General features: G+C 35.1%; 1 protein-coding gene across 2 annotated transcripts in view; it reads left to right on the top strand.

The window, feature by feature from the left end:
• Positions 1-15,897, top strand: part of STXBP5L (syntaxin binding protein 5L) — a 354,645-nt gene that overhangs the window by 234,145 nt on the left and 104,603 nt on the right. The window contains exons 18-19 of one of the 2 annotated variants that reach the window (XM_063092508.1): positions 8,474-8,625; positions 10,631-10,702. In XM_063092508.1, coding sequence (XP_062948578.1) covers positions 8,474-8,625; positions 10,631-10,702 — 224 coding nt within the window. The remainder of the gene's footprint in view (positions 1-8,473; positions 8,626-10,630; positions 10,703-15,897) is intronic. The other variant, XM_063092515.1, reaches the window with a different exon arrangement.

Genomic DNA, 15,897 nt, shown 5'->3' with positions numbered 1-15,897 from the left:
AGTTTTGAAGTCTGGGCAGTTCAAGATCTAGGAGTCACATCTGGTGAGAGCCTTCTTCTTGGTAGTGACTCTCTACAGCAACACAGGGTATCACATGGAGAGAATGGGCTGATTAAGAGTGTTGACCTTCTCACTTGCTCTCCTATAAAGCCATCAGAACCACACCCACTACTCTGTGAATGGATCAGTCCATTCACAAACATAGTCCTCATGATCTAATCACCTCTCAAAGTCCCCACTTTTCAAATATAGTTGGATTTCCCAACCTTTTACTACTGTTACAGTGGGGATCAAGTTTACAATACATGAACTTTTGGGGGACACATTTAACCCATAGCAGCCAGAATTTATTTTTTGTTCCATTCTAACTGGGATGTGATGATATGTCATGGTTTTGATTTTCATTTCTCTGGTTATGAGTGACATTGAGCTTTTTTTTATATGCCTGCTGGCCATTTGTATGTCTTCTTTTGAGAAATGTCTATTCAGGACATTTGCCCATTTTTTAATCAGATTATTTGGTTTTTTGCTGTTGAGTTGTTTAAATGCCTTGTGCATTCTGGTTATTAATCCATTGTCAGATGAGAAGTTTGCAAATATTTTCTCCCTTTCTGCTGGTTGCTGCTTTGCTCTGCTGATTGTTTCTTTTGCTGTGCAGCAGCTTTTTAGTTTGATGTAGTCCCATTTGTGTATTTTTACTTTTGTTCCCTGTGCTTTAGAAGTCTTCTCCACAAAATTTTTGCCCAGACCAATGTCCTGGAGTGTTTTCCATATGTTCTTTTAGTACTTCTATAGTTTCAAGTCTTACATTTAAGTCTTCAATCCATTTTGAGTTACTGTGGTATATGGTGAGATGTAGGGGTCTAGTTTCTTTCTTCTACATATGGATATCCAGTTTTCCCAGCACCATTTATTGAAGAGGCTGTCCTTTCCTTGGTGTGTGTTTTTGGAGACTTTGTAAGTGATCAGTTGGCTGTAGATACATGAATTTATTTCTGAGTTCTCTATTCTGTTCCTTTGGTCCATGTGTCTGTTTTTATGCCAGTGCCATGCTGTTTTGTAGACTATAGCTTTGTAGTATATGTTGAAGTCAGGAAGTGTAATGCCTCCAGGTTTGTGCTTTTTGCTCAGGATTGCTTTGGCTATTCGTGGTCTTTTGTGATTCCATATAAATTTTAGTTTGTTTTTTTTCTATTTCTGTGAAGAATATCATTGGTATTTTGATAGGGATTGCATTGAATCTGTGCATCACTTTGGATAGTATGGTCATTTTGACAACATTAATTCTTCCAATTCATGAACATGAAATGTCTTTACATTTTCTTGTGCCCTCTTTAATTTTTTTCACAGTTTTGTAGTTTTTATTGTAGAAGTCTTTTCACCTCCTTGGTTTACTTTATTCCAAGGCATTTAATTTTTTGGAAGCTATTGTAAATGGGATTGCTTTCTTGATTTCTTTTTCCACTACTTCATTGTTGGTAGGTAGAAACACTACTGATTTTTGTATGTTGGTTTTATATGCTGCAACTTAATGGAATTCATTTATCAGTTCTAACAGTTTTTTGGTGGAGTCTTTAAGTTTTTCTGTATATAAGATTGTCATCTGCAAACAGGTGCGATTTAACTTTGTCTTTTCTAACTTGGATGCCCTTCATTTCCTTATCTTGCATGATCGCCCCAGCTAGAACTTCCAGTACTATTTTAGAGTGGTAAGAGTAGGCATTCTTTTCTTGTTCCTGTTCTTAGAGGAAAAGCTTTCAACTTTCCCCCATTCAGGATGATGTTAGCTATGGGTATGTCATATATGGCCTTTATCAGGTTGAGATACTTTCCTTCTATACTTAATTTGTTGAGGATTTTTTTTTTTCATGAAGAGACGTTGAATTTTATCAAATGCTTTTTCTGCATCTATTGAGATGATAGTATGGGTTTCATCCTTTGTTTTTTCAATGCGATGTATCACATTTATTGATTTGTGTATCTTGAACCATCCTTGCATCCTTGGGATGAATCCCACTTGATCATGTTGTATAATCTTTTTGATGTGCTGTTGAATTCTGTTTGCTAGTATTTTGTTGAGAAGTTTTGAATCTATATTCATCTGGGAAATTAGCCTGTAGTTTTCTTTTTCTGTTGCGTCCTTATTTGACTTTGGAATCGAGGTGATGCTCGCCTAATAGAATGATTTGGAAGACTACCTTTAGCTATGAGTTTTTGGAATAGTTTGAGAAGAAATGGTATTAATTCATCTTTAAAGGATTGGTAGAATTCAGCAGTGAAGCCATCCGGTCCTGGGCTTTTCTTCATTGGGAGATTGTTGATTACTGATTCAATCTTGTTACTTGTTATTGGTCTTTTTTTGTTTGTTTTCTATTTATTCTTGGTACAGTCTTGGTAGATTGTATGTGTCCAGAAATTATCCATTTCCTCCAGATTTTTCAATTTGTTGGTGTATAGTTGTTTATAAAACTTTCTAATGATTCTTTGTATTTCTGAGGAGTCAGGTGTAATGTGTCCTTTTTCATTTCTGATTTTTATTTGGCTCTTCTCTCTTCTTAGTCTAGCTGATAGATTGTCAATTTTATTTATCTTTTCTAAAAAAACAACTTTTCATTTTGTCCATCTTTTGAATCTTTTTTGGGAGTCTCTTTCATTTAGTTCTTCTCTGATCTTTATTATTTCTTTTTGGTTACTAATTTTGGGATTAGATTGTTCTTGCTTTTCTAGTTCCTTAAAGCCCACCATTAGGATGCTTATTTGAAATCTTTCTCCTTTTTTGATGTAAGCATTTATTACAATAAAATTCCCTCTTAGTACAACTTTTTCAGTATCACATAGGTTTTGGTATGTTCTGCTTCTATTTTCATTTGTTTCAAGGATTTTTTTATTTCCTCCTTAATTTCTTCTTTGATCCATTGGTTATTCAGGAGCATGTTGTTGAGTTTCCATGTATTTGTAAGGTTTTCAAAGTTTTGCTTGTTGTTATTGATTTCTAGGTTTAGTCCATTGTGGTCTGAAAATATACTTAATATGATTTCAGTTTTTAAAAATTTTTTGAGACTTGATTTGTGGACCAAATAGTGGTCTCTCTTGAAGAATGATTCATATGCTGATGAGAAGAATGTGTATTCTGCAGTTGTTGGATGAAATAAATGTCTGTCAAGTCCCTTTGGTCTATAATGCAGCTTAAATCCAATGTTTCTTTGTTGATTTTCCATCTAGATGATCTGTCCAACACAGAGAGAGGACTGTTCCAGTCTTCAACTATTATTGTATTGGGATCTATCTCTTGCTTTAGATTCAATAGTATTTGTTTTGTATATCTGGATGCTCTCATGTTGGGTGCATACGTGTTTATGATTGCTATATCCTCTTGCTGAGTTGATCCCTTTATCATTATATAACACCCTTCTTTGTCTCTTTTTTATATTTTTTGTTTTAAAGTCTATTTTACTCAGTATAAGTATAGCTATTCCTGCTTGTTTTGGGTTTCTATTTGTGTGGAATATCTTTTTCCATTCCTTCACTATTAGTCTATGTGTCTCTTTAGAAGTAAAGTAAGTTTCTTGTAGGAAGCTTATAGTTGGGTGTAGTTTTTTAATCAATTCAACTAGTCTATGTCTTTTAAATGGGGAACTCAATTCATTTACATTTAAGGATGTTATTGAAAAGTATTGCCTTGCTCCTGGCATTTCGTTAATTTTTCTCTGGTTGTTTTATATACCTTTTGTTCCTTCCTTTCTCTTTTATTGTTTATCTTTGCTGTTTGGTGGTTTTTGGTTCTAGTAAGATATAATTTCTTTCTCTTTCTCATTTGTGTATCTGCTCCACCAGTGATTTTTATTCTTTTGTGTCTTATCATGATGGTAGTTATCATTCTTTTGCTTGCAGATGTAGGGCTTTCTTGAGAATTTCTTGTAGGGCTGGATTAGTGGTGATGAATTTCCAAAGATTCTGTTTGTCTGGGAAGGACACTATTTTCCTTCACTTCTGAAAGATAACTTTGCTGGGTATAGTATTCCTGGCTGGCAGTTTTTTCTTTCATCACTTTGAATATATCATCCCAATCTCTCCTGAACTGTAAGATTTCTGCTAAGAAATTGCTGTTAGTCTGATGAGGATTCCCTTATAGCTTACTTGATGCTTTTTCACTTACTGTCTCTAGAATTTTCTCTTTGCCTTTGACTTTTTAAAATTTGACTACAGTATGTCTCAGAGATGACCTTTTTGGGTTGAATCTATTTGGGAATCTTTGGCCCCCACACCTATAAAAGAGACAGTGGGTTTCTCTGTGGCTCCTCAGCTGGAGTGGGCCATTCCCTGTGAGGTTGCTAGATATGTGGGTGGTCACCTGTGCCCATAAGAGAGATGCTGGGTTGCTCTGAAACTCCCCAGCTGGGGCCAGTGGCTATAGGTGGGATCACTGAAGCTGCAGACAGGACTCTTGTGCTTATTTGATATTCGTACATCTTCTTTGGTGAAATGTCTCAGTATATTTTGCTCATTTTAAAAATTGTGTTGTCTTATTATTATTACTAGTATTTGTGTATTCTGTACAGAAGATTGTAGTTTGCAAATATTTTCTTCCAGCCTGTGGTTTGTCATTTCATTTTATTAATGGTATCTTGTGTAGAGCAAAATGATTTAATTTTGATATCATACAGGTTATTAATTTTTATTTTACAATTTGTGCTTTTTGTGTCCCTTTAACAAATTGTTGCATAACCCAAGATTACTAAGATTTTTTTCTCTGATCCATGTTGAGTTAATTTTTGTATGCTATGGAAGGTAAAAGTTAAAGTTTATTTTTTTCCAGATTTCTTGAGATATAATTGACAAATAAAATTGTTTAAGTTTAAGGTGTACAACATCATGATTGGTATACACATGTAGTGTGAAATATTTACCACAATCAAGTTAGTTAACATATCTATCACCTCACCTTGTTACCAGTTTTATTTTGTTTTTTTCCATTTTGTAGTAAGAACATTTAAGCACTATTTTTTTAAAGCAAATTTCAAGTACATTCCTAACTATACCCACCATGCTATACATTAGATTCTCAGAACTTACTCATCTTATAACTGAAACTTTGTACGCATTGGCCAACACCTGCCCATTTCCCTAATCCCCTAGTCCATGGAACACACCCATTCTACTTTCTATTTCTGCAGGTTTGACTTTTTAAGATTCTACATATAAATGAGATCATATGGTATTTGTCTTTGTCTGACTTTTTCACTTAGAGTAATGCCCTCAAGTTTCATCCATGTTGTCATAATGGCAGGAGTTCCTTCTTTTTTATGGCTGAATTATATTCCATTTTAATTATAGCAATTTCTTTATCCATTCTTTCACCAACAGATACGTGTTTCCACGCCTTGGCTATTATAAATAATGCTGCAGTGAATATGGGAAAGCAGATATATTTTCAAGCTACTGTTTTTGTTTCCTTCAGATATATACCCAGAAGTGAGATTACTGGGTTATATGGCATTTCTATTTTTAACTTTTTGAGGAAACTCCATGCCATTTTTCATAATGGCTGTACCAAATTACATTTCCACTAACAGTGCATCCTTTCCAACACCTATCTCTTGTCCTTTTGCTTATAGTCAGCCTATCACATGTGAGATGATATCTTGTGGTTTTGACTTGCATTTCCCTGATCATTAGTGATGTTGAGCACCTTTTCATGTACCTAATGGTTATTTGTATGTCTTCTTTCGAAAATATCTACTCAGGTCCTTTGCCCATTTCTTAATCAGATAATTCATTTTTTCACAATTGGATTGTATGAGGCCCTTATGTATTTTGGATATTAACCCTTACTAGATAATATTTTACAAATATTTGCTCCCATTTTGTAGGTTGCATTTCATTTTGTTGATTGTGTCTTTTTCTGTGCAGAAGCTTTTGTGTTTGATGTAGTCTCACTTATTTTTGCTTTTGTTGCCTCTGCTTTTGGTGTCATATCCAAAAAATCATTCTAAGACTAACATCAAAGAGATTTTCCCTGTGTTTCATCTAGCAGTTTTAAGGTTTCAGGTCTTACACTTAAGTCTTTAATCCATTTCAAGTTAACTTTTTTTGTTTTTATTTTTTGCATGTGTAGATCCAGTTTTCCCAGCACCATTTACTGAAGAGATTATTCTTTCTCCATTTTGTATTCTTGGTGTCCTTGTCAAAGATTAGTTTACTGTATATGGCAGGTTTATTTCTGGGCCCTTGATTCTATTTCATTTGTCTTCATATCTATTTTATGCCAGTACAACATTATTTTAATTATTGTAACTTTGTAATATTGTTTTAAACTAGGAAGTGTGATGTCTCTACTCTGTTCTTCCTTCTCAAGATTACTTTGATTATTTGGGGTCTTTTACGGTTGCACATACATCACAGAAATTTTTTTTCCATTTCTGTGAAAAATGCCACTGGAATTTTGATAGGGATTGTATTAAATCTGTTGATCACTTTCAGTGGTATGAACATTTTAACAATGCTAATTCTTCGAACCTGTGAACATGGGATATCTTTTTTATTTATTTTTGTCTTCAATATCTTTCATCAATGTTTGTTTTCAGCATACAGTTCTTCACTTCCTTAGTTATATTTTTTTCCTAAATATTTTATTCTTTTTGATGCTATTATAAGTGGGAATGTTTTGTTGTTTCTTTTTTAGACAGTTCTTTGTTTATATATAGAAATGCTTCCTGATTCTTTATATGCCTCCTACTTTTTTATATACTGGGCATCGTGAATCTTACATTTTTGGTGGTATTTTGTTGAATTCTTTTCAATAGTGTTGGATTTTTCTTTCTGTAGGGAAATTAAGCTCTGTGGAATCATTATTTTAAAGCTTTTCTTAAGGGTGGATCCAGAAAAGCCTTTAGTCTGTAGTTAATTTATTCTGCTATTGAATGGCACCCCTATATGTGCTGTTGCATGTTTTAGGAGATCTCTGCAGTATCATTGGTAGTAACATGAAATATCCTCAGCCTTGTGAGAGCTTGGGAACTATTTAGCATTTTTTTTGTGTGTGTGGTTCTTTACCAAGTCTTGTATAGTTCACATAGATGCACGGATCCATACACAGTCAAAGTCTCGAGGGAACCATTCTGCAAATTTCTGATGTTCTCTCTCTGTGAAGCTCTCTCCTCTCTAGTACTTTGCCTCATAATTTCTAGCTGCTTTTGCAGCCTCAGTCCCTGATCTCTGTCTTCTCGATTCAACAAGACCATTGATCTCTGAGTTTCAGTTTCCTGTGTCCTAGCCTGGGAAATCTCTCCAGTCACTAAACAAGACCATTTGTAAGGTTTACCCTAACTGTTATTCTTCTCTTATCCCATCTTATGATGCTGTTGACCAAAATGTGAAAACTGTTGTTAAATATATTTTGTTCAGTTTTCTAGTATTTTAAGGTAGGAGATTAAACCCAGTCTCTTTACTGCCTTTATAACAACCACTGCCTGATTTCCCCAACTTTATGGTATATCTTCCCAATATTCTTATTTTTAACTCCAAGACAAAATATTTATTTATGGTTGCTGTCATACATTTTAGTTGCCTATTTTTTTGTCCCAGTATTGCATTTGGGAAATCTATCATGCCTGTAAGCAGAAGAAATTAGCAAATAAAAAGTTTAAAGATATTAATTTGCTATAATTTATGGTATGTATAATATTGCATCTACTTATAATAATACTAAGATCAATTCTTCCTTTACATGGAAAATTTCAAAATATTTTAAAACCAATTTTTTTACTTAATGCTCATAAAAGCCTTGTGAACTAGATAAATGTAGTAGTATAATTCTTGCTATAAAGTAAAGAAATTAAGGCTCAGCAAGATTCATTAATTTTTCCTCAAGTCACATGACCTATACATGATAGAGATGGAAATCAAACCAGAACTTCTGACTTTTGTAACAATATTTTTTCCAGTTTCCAGTGTCTGTCTTACTGGAAGATGTAGAACTCTATGTGAACTGGCAAAACCTCTGAATGGGTAGAAGTTTTTGTTTTATTTTCTTTTTTATGGTGGGTTGAAAGAACTGGATTGAGAGTAAGAAGATGGTTTGTAAACCAGATTTAATCTAAGTACTGCAACAGCATAGAACTTATATAAAACAAGCAAAACAACATTCTTACAACTAGTATATATTTAGATTAGGAAGCAAAAAGCACAACTTAAAATTGTTCAGCCAGAGGACAGGTTGTAAATGGAGAAAAAAAGAGATTTAATGTATGCCTTGAGGTTCAGGTGACCAGAATGACTGCTTAGGAGAGCTGTTTTATGATACAAAGTCAGTCTATCCTGTATAAAGGCAAGGCATCCTTCCCAACTTTACACTAATCACTGCCCAACCTCCCCAACCCTAAGACATTACTTTGCAAAAATCTTCTTTTTAATTAAAAGATAAAAATAATTATGCTTGTAATATATTCTAGTTGCATATTTTTTTCTCTCTCAGAGTTGCATTTGGGAACTGCAATGGGTTGGCTGTGGTGGATTTTATACAGAAGACAGTACTGTTAAGCATGGGGACCATTGACCTATATAGATCAAGTGACCTATACCAGCGACAACCACGGTCTCCTCGAAAAAACAAGCAGTTTATTACAGGTAGGAGATAAAACAAGATGGGTTATGAACTTAATTTGTTCATCTGTTTTTTTACTTTTAGATTTCTTGTCTTTCTTCTGTGATGCTATTCAAATACATGGCAATATAAACTTAATATAATTTATACTATATAAGTAAAATGAATTGGTCAGAAATATAGTGTGAATCATTGAAAGGGCAAGGGAGGTGATTAAACTTCAATTTGCTTGAAGTTAGAAAGCATCTCAAGTTTCTTAAGTTAATTCCAATGAAATAATAGAAAATAAGAAACTGTCAAGGGTAAAAATGCTACAAAAATCAGGGCTTTCTAGTTGAAAAAGCTGCTTGTAATAGTTGTATTTAAACAGGTTAACTTTCTTCTATGTATCTGACCCCTATAAAAAGATAATTTAGGTCATTCACCAATTTTAGTTTTTTAAATTAACTCCATATTATAGCTGTCACCTACTCTTATTAAATGATGACTTTCTTGAAGGTATTTTCACAAATGCAATAAACATTATTCATCAACATTTTTTAAAAATGCTATGAAAGATGGCATTTTTCTTGGCAGGACCAATACATTTATTTAACTATAAAAGAAAACAAGGTTAATTAGGAAATAATGCCAAATTTTAATATGCCAAATTATCCAAAGTTTTACTGAAATTTCAGCATACCTTCAGTAGTAGTTGGCTTTATAAACACTGCCAAAATTTTGTGTATTTTCTGTCAACTGAAATAGTTTAGTTGCTAAAAAGTTAGTAAAAAAGTTTGCAGATGGAAATGCTTCTATAGTATAATGTTTTATTTTAAACAATTCTTTTAAATTTCTACTTTGTTTTTTGATAAATAATCAGTTGAATATTGGAGGCTTTACTAAACATACCCATGAAAAGAATATTATATAATAAAAAATAAAAGGGTACATAATGATAGGTGTTATTTTTCCAAATAGTGGGTGTGTGTCAAACTTAACATTTTAATGTGATAGTAAATAAATTTCCATTTTGGACTAATACAACTTGATATCTTGAAATTCTACTTCTTTGTTAAACTTCTGTGTCACTCAATCCTTTCCTAATTGCTAGTGTAGACTCTTTTCAGGGGCACAAAATTTCTCCTTCAGAACCTGAGGGGTTTTTTGTTAGGGATCTTAACTTTTAGCAACATTTTAGGAGTGCTGGAAATTTCAAATTCTGCAGTTCTGCCTCTACCACTACTGGCTTTTGAAAGGAAAGCAGAATAAGAGAAATTGTGCATACATATTTTCTTCATGATTGGGAAGGTGAAGGTTGATTTCTGAAACTTCATGGACACTAGAATAAGAAGTTAATGGGTAGGAGGCACTGTTTGCAAGGCTGAAAGTAACAATTCAGTCAGAAAAGCTGTGGACCCTATGATGGTATCTAAGTTATTTGCTAGATATATTAAGAGGGGTGAAAAAGTATATATTTTGACAAAGGTAATACAATTGTTATTTAAACTTGTTAATCCTCAATAATTATGATTCAAGCTTAGAATTTGTATGATTTTAAAATTGGGAAAAACTGTGATGAAGTCATAAACTCAGCTTGTATTTAGTGTATAAGATAACTACAATGAGTACTCAGTTTACATTATAAAAATAAAGTATTAAAGACTAAAATCCCTAAGCTTTCTTTTTAATTACTGAAGAATTATATACAATCATTTTTATATTAATGAAGTAATTTATACATATTATTTACAAGCCAAATAAGTATACTATGTAAAAACATACAAGAAAAATATTCCATCTATTTTTAAAAAGATATTTGATTAAATAAAATTGCTACAGCATTCTCATCATTCATCTATCACTTCTTACTTTCTAATTGATTTATTTTTTAATATCTCCTCCTTAATTTGATTACCTAATCTTGCTGCAATTTCTCCATCTTGGCTGTTCTAGATTCTGGTATGATATCACTTCCTTTCACTTTAGACTATTTTTCTTTCTTTCCTCTGCCTGCTGCTGATGCTGGTGTTCTGGCATGTTCCAAAGACAACTTTTGCATGCGTGGGCTGTCTAACTTTTATCCTGATTTAACGAAACGGATCCGTACTTCCTATCAGAGTAAGTTATATAAAGGTTAGGCAAATAGCTTTTTTAAGTTATAATGCTTGAGTTAAATCCATATATCAGTGCTCAGTAATGTGTTTTTTAAAACACATTCAGCATGCATGCAAATTTTTGTTTTGTTATGGAAATGCAACCTGATAATTTTGATAAAAATTATTATACAGATATTTCAAATCATTATTGTCATGTATGTACCCATTCACTTATACCCATTGTTTCAGTGTTATTTTAAACCATGCAGACCATGTCCATTAGTTCAAGGGTCAGTGTCTTTTGTTTTGAGGTGGAAGAGCCATGATGTCCTTGAAAATAATAAACCTGATATACCAGTATCAATAATGATTCAATGCTTTCTTGTTTTGGAAACCTTGGGCTTTTTACTATTTTATAATATTATTCTAAGTAGGGTCACAATATTTGCTCCTTTTAAGTAATTATATTTCTTGGAGATAACTAAATATTTCTAATTTCTGACTTTTTTATGAAAATGGAATGCACAAATGCACATTTCTTAGTGATTTTAGGTACCAAACACTGTGAGGTAGGGGAATTAAGGTCACAAATAAAAAGGTGAATAATAGTAACATTTACTACAGTAACAAATGCAGATTTGAATATGACCAAAGTAAGCAATTCTAAAAACTGATGCAGAAGGGTTGGGGAATGAGGGTGTGTGTGACTGGAAGTGTCGATGATAGTAGTGCTGTTATGGAGAAATATTTATTGATATAAAAAAATGCTTACAATATGTGTATTAGTTTGTTTTCTGTTGCTCAGAATTGAATACCTGAAACTGGATAATGTATAAGAAAACAAAATTTATTTCTTATGGTTTTGAAGACTAGGAATCCCAACATCCAGAGAATATATCTGCTGAGGGTCTTCTTCTTTGTGGGAACTCTACAGAGTCCCATGGCAGCTCAGGGTATCACATGACAAGGGCTGGGTGAGAGCACTTCATAATATGTTCCCTTGTTGTCCTTACAAAGCCACCATTCCACATCTATGACAACCCATTAAGCCATAGTCCTCATAATCCAATTACCTCATAGAGGCCTCACCTTTCATCACTGCCACATTGGAAATCAAGCTCATGTCATTCTCACATACAAATACATTAATTCCATCCCCATATCCCAAAGTCTTAACTCATTCCAGCACAAACTCAAAAGTCCAAAGTCCAGAGTCCCATCTATGAAATCAAAACAAGTTATCTACTTCCAAAGTACAATGGTGGGACAGAAATAAGATGAACCCTCATTACAAAAGGGAGAAGAGAGCCAAAAGGAAGGGGTAACATGTCCCAAGAAGTACAAACCCAGCAGGGAAGTCAGCCATCATTAAATAATAAAAATGGAGAATAATCTCCCTTAACTCCATGTCCAGGTATATGCTGGTGTAGGTGTTGGGCCCCCAAGGTCTCAGCCCATGCTTCAGGTCTCACAAGCTGGTGTTGCACACTGGTAGCTCTACAATTCTGGGTCCCAGTGGTGGTCCCACTCTGATGGTTCTAATAGGCATGGCCTGGTGGAGGTTCTCTGCTACAACTGTGAGCCCATATTTCTAGTAGGCATTGCTCTACTGGAGGCTCTCTGCAGTGACTCTGCCTGCATGGCAAAACTCTTCCTAGGCCCCCAGGCTTTTCCATACATCCTTTGAAATCTGGGTGGAGGCTGCTCTGTCTCCACAGCTATGGCATTCTGTAAGCCTGCAGACTTAACATCATGTGGACACTGCCAAGGCTTATGACCTCTATCTTCTGAAGCAGTGGGTCCAGCTGCATCTACAGCTATTTAAGTTACAGCTGGGGCAGCCAAGGAGTTTCATGCCAGAATTCAGGGAGCAACATCTAGAGGTGTCCCTGAGCAGTGAGCCTGTGGAGAGTACCTTGGGTCTGTTCCTTGAAACCATTCTATCTTCCTAGCTCTGGGCCTGTGATAGGAGGGACAGCCTTGAAGATCTCTGAAATGCCTTCAAGGTCTCTCTTCTACTCTCTTGATGATTACATTTCTCTGTACTGATCTCCTTAGCAGATGGTCACTCAGCTACACACTTGGTTTCCTCTCCTGAACAAACTTTTTCACTCTTTAGATGGCCAGGCTGACAGTTTTCCAATTTTTTACCCTCTGCTTCTCTTTTAGTTATAAAATCTGGCTTTATGTGATTTTTTATTTTTATTTTGTGCCATACGTCAGTGTAAGCTGTAAGAGGTAACCACACAGCTGTCTGAATGCTTTGCTGCTTAGAAATTTCTTCTGCCAATACCTGGTTCTCACTCTTAAGTCCCTCATTCCATTAAACCCTGGGGCATGTACACAATTCAGCCAAGTACTTTACCAGATCATAACAAGGGTGACCTTTGCTCCAATTTCCAATAAGCTTGTCCTCAATTTCATCTGAGACATCCTCAGAATGACCTTTGCTATCCATATTTCTATCAGCTTTCTGGTCACCACCATTTAACCAATCTCTATGATGTTCCAAACTTCCCTTGGTCTTCTTGTCTTCTAAACCCCCACCAGCGTGTAGGCATTTTCTAACCTGCTCCTCCAAATTTTTCCAGGCTTTTTCAATCATGCATTTCCAAAGACACTTCCACATTTTGGGCCAAGCCCGTGGCACACTCAGGAGAGTGCGGGGCTGGGAGCGCGGCAATGCTCTCACCGCGGGTTTGGATCCTATATAGGAATGGCCAGTGCACTCACTGGCTGAGTGCCGGTCATGAAAAAGACAGAAAAAAAAAAAAAAAAAGAAAAACCTCCATTTGGGCTGGCCTGTGGCTCACTCGGGAGTGTGTGGTGCTGAGAACACCAAGGCCGCGGGTTCGGATCCTATATAGGGATGGCCGGTTAACTCACTGGCTGAGTGTGGTGCTGACAACACCAAGCCAAGGGTTGAGATCCCCTTACCAGTCATCTTTTTAAAAAAAAAAACAAAGACACTTCCACATTTTGAGGTATTCACTACTACAATACTCCATTTCTCATTACAAGTTTTCTGTATTAGTTCATTTTTGGTTACTTAGAATAACTGAAACTGGGTAATTTATAAGAAAATGAAATTTATTTCTTATTATTTTGGAGGCTGGGAATCCCAAGGTCCAGGGGGCATACCTGGTGAGGATGTTCTTCTTGGTGGGGACTCTACAGAGTCCTGTGGCAACACAAGGTATCATATGATGAGAGCTGGGCAACAGTGCTTCTTAACATGCTTCCTTGCTTTCCTTATAAAGCCAGCATCCATACCCGTGATAATTTATTAAAGCATTCACCCTTTACTTCATGAATGGATTAATTCATTTATGAGAGTATGGTCATCACAATTCAATCACCACATAAAGGCACCACCTTTCAACACTGCCACACTATGAATCATGCTCCCACATCATCTTTGGAGGAGACAAACATTTAGACCATAGAATATGTAAACTATATATTATGTGAATAAAAAGCAGGTTGATTAGCAATGTATTGAAGATAGCCTTTTTTATATAAAGTATACATATATGTATATACACATATATATACACACACTCACATACATATGTTGTTTGTAACCTGAATTTCTTCAGACCTCACTAGTTCCTAGGTACTAATGGAATCACATCAGCTATAAAACCTAAAATTTTACTAGCTTAAGGAACTTCCCTAGCCTAGGGAAGTCAGTCTCTGTGAAATCTTTAAAAATTTTCTGGGAGTGCCCAGAGGGTGACTTTTGCTCATATATATTCTCTGGTTTTCTATTCTAGCAGAGCCCTCCCTTTTGGGATGCTTTCCACTCTCTCTGCTACTGGTACCCTGTGTGTGAGAACACTGATGTCTATGTTGGCTTCTGCTGCTCCTGAAACAGAAAGTTATTAGATGCTATGATATTTCTTCACATCTGAAAATTATATGAACTTTTAGTTTCCATAATAAAGTTTTACGTAACACAGCCACACTCACTTCTTTACATGTTGTCCATGGCTGCTTTTACACTATAATGGCAGAGTTGAGTGGTTGCAACAGAAATCACATGGTCAACAAGACCTAAAACATTTACTATTTTGCTCTTTACATAAAAGAGGTGCTGATCCCCATACCCTACATCATTCTTTCACACCCACCCTGCACCACATAAAGGATTTCAGCCAAAGCCTTTCCCATAGTTTCCTTATGGTTTAACACAGATTCATACTTCTGAATCCTAGTTTAGCCTTCCAAAGGTGGAATGCCTCTACATCTTGTGTGTGTGTGTGTATGTGTGTGTGTGTGTGTGTGTGTGTGTGTGTGTGTGTGTGTGTGTGCGCGCGTGTGCGCGTGCGCATGCTTGTACATGGAGATAGAAAAGTTTCTGGAACATGAGACTGTGGATTTTATAAATTTCTTTTTTAGCTTTACTGTATTTTCTAATTTTTCATAATAAACATATAATGTTTTTACAACAAGAACAGAAATTGCAGACTTTGTTGGAGCAGAAGCATCTCTTAGTTCATCAGAATTCTACAGTACTAACCATTATGTAAATGTTAAAGAAGTTCTGAGAAATGCTTAATAATCTTATATTTTCTTCAGAATAAAAAAATCAAAGCTTTTAAACCTTCATTTAAAATATAATTTTAAATTATATTTTAAAATGGTCCTCTAAAATATAATTCCTATCTACAACTTCAAATGGATTTTCTGCTACTCTTCTATAAAAACACTCCCCTAAACCAAGTGTTTGTATCTTACTACACTTATGATTTACTTATATCATCCCCTTTCTGGAAATGTGCTGCTCAAATTTCACTTCCTATAGTGAACTTTTCCCGCTACCATTAGAACCTTGTGCCAATTTCTTTTTAAATGCTTACAATGCCTACAGTGTACAGGCTTGTACACAGTAGTGTCTGAACCATTTAGTTGGCACCTAGATTTGTTTGTATGGCTACTTATTTTTATGCTTGTGCTCTACCTTTCCAAATGCATGGCAAGAATCTGAAGACCATATCTATAGTTCTTTATATCCCCTATACCCAGCACAAGTCATGAGCTCAGTAAATAAATGATGATGACAGTAGGATAGCACCAGGCTCTTTTCTCTCACGTGAACAGCCAGGGGACTTTTCAAATTTGACAAATGAGGGAAGAAACAGCTTCTGTAGTTACTAGGTTCACTGGAAGTTTGCAAAAGTAATCATAGTTTCTTCTAACCAGAGACCTAAATTG

Source organism: Cynocephalus volans, chromosome 1 (genome assembly GCF_027409185.1).
Source record: "Cynocephalus volans isolate mCynVol1 chromosome 1, mCynVol1.pri, whole genome shotgun sequence".
NCBI classification, from domain to species: Eukaryota; Metazoa; Chordata; class Mammalia; order Dermoptera; family Cynocephalidae; genus Cynocephalus; species Cynocephalus volans.
Note: the sequence above shows the minus strand (reverse complement) of the source record. Positions and strands in the feature narration are given on the sequence as shown.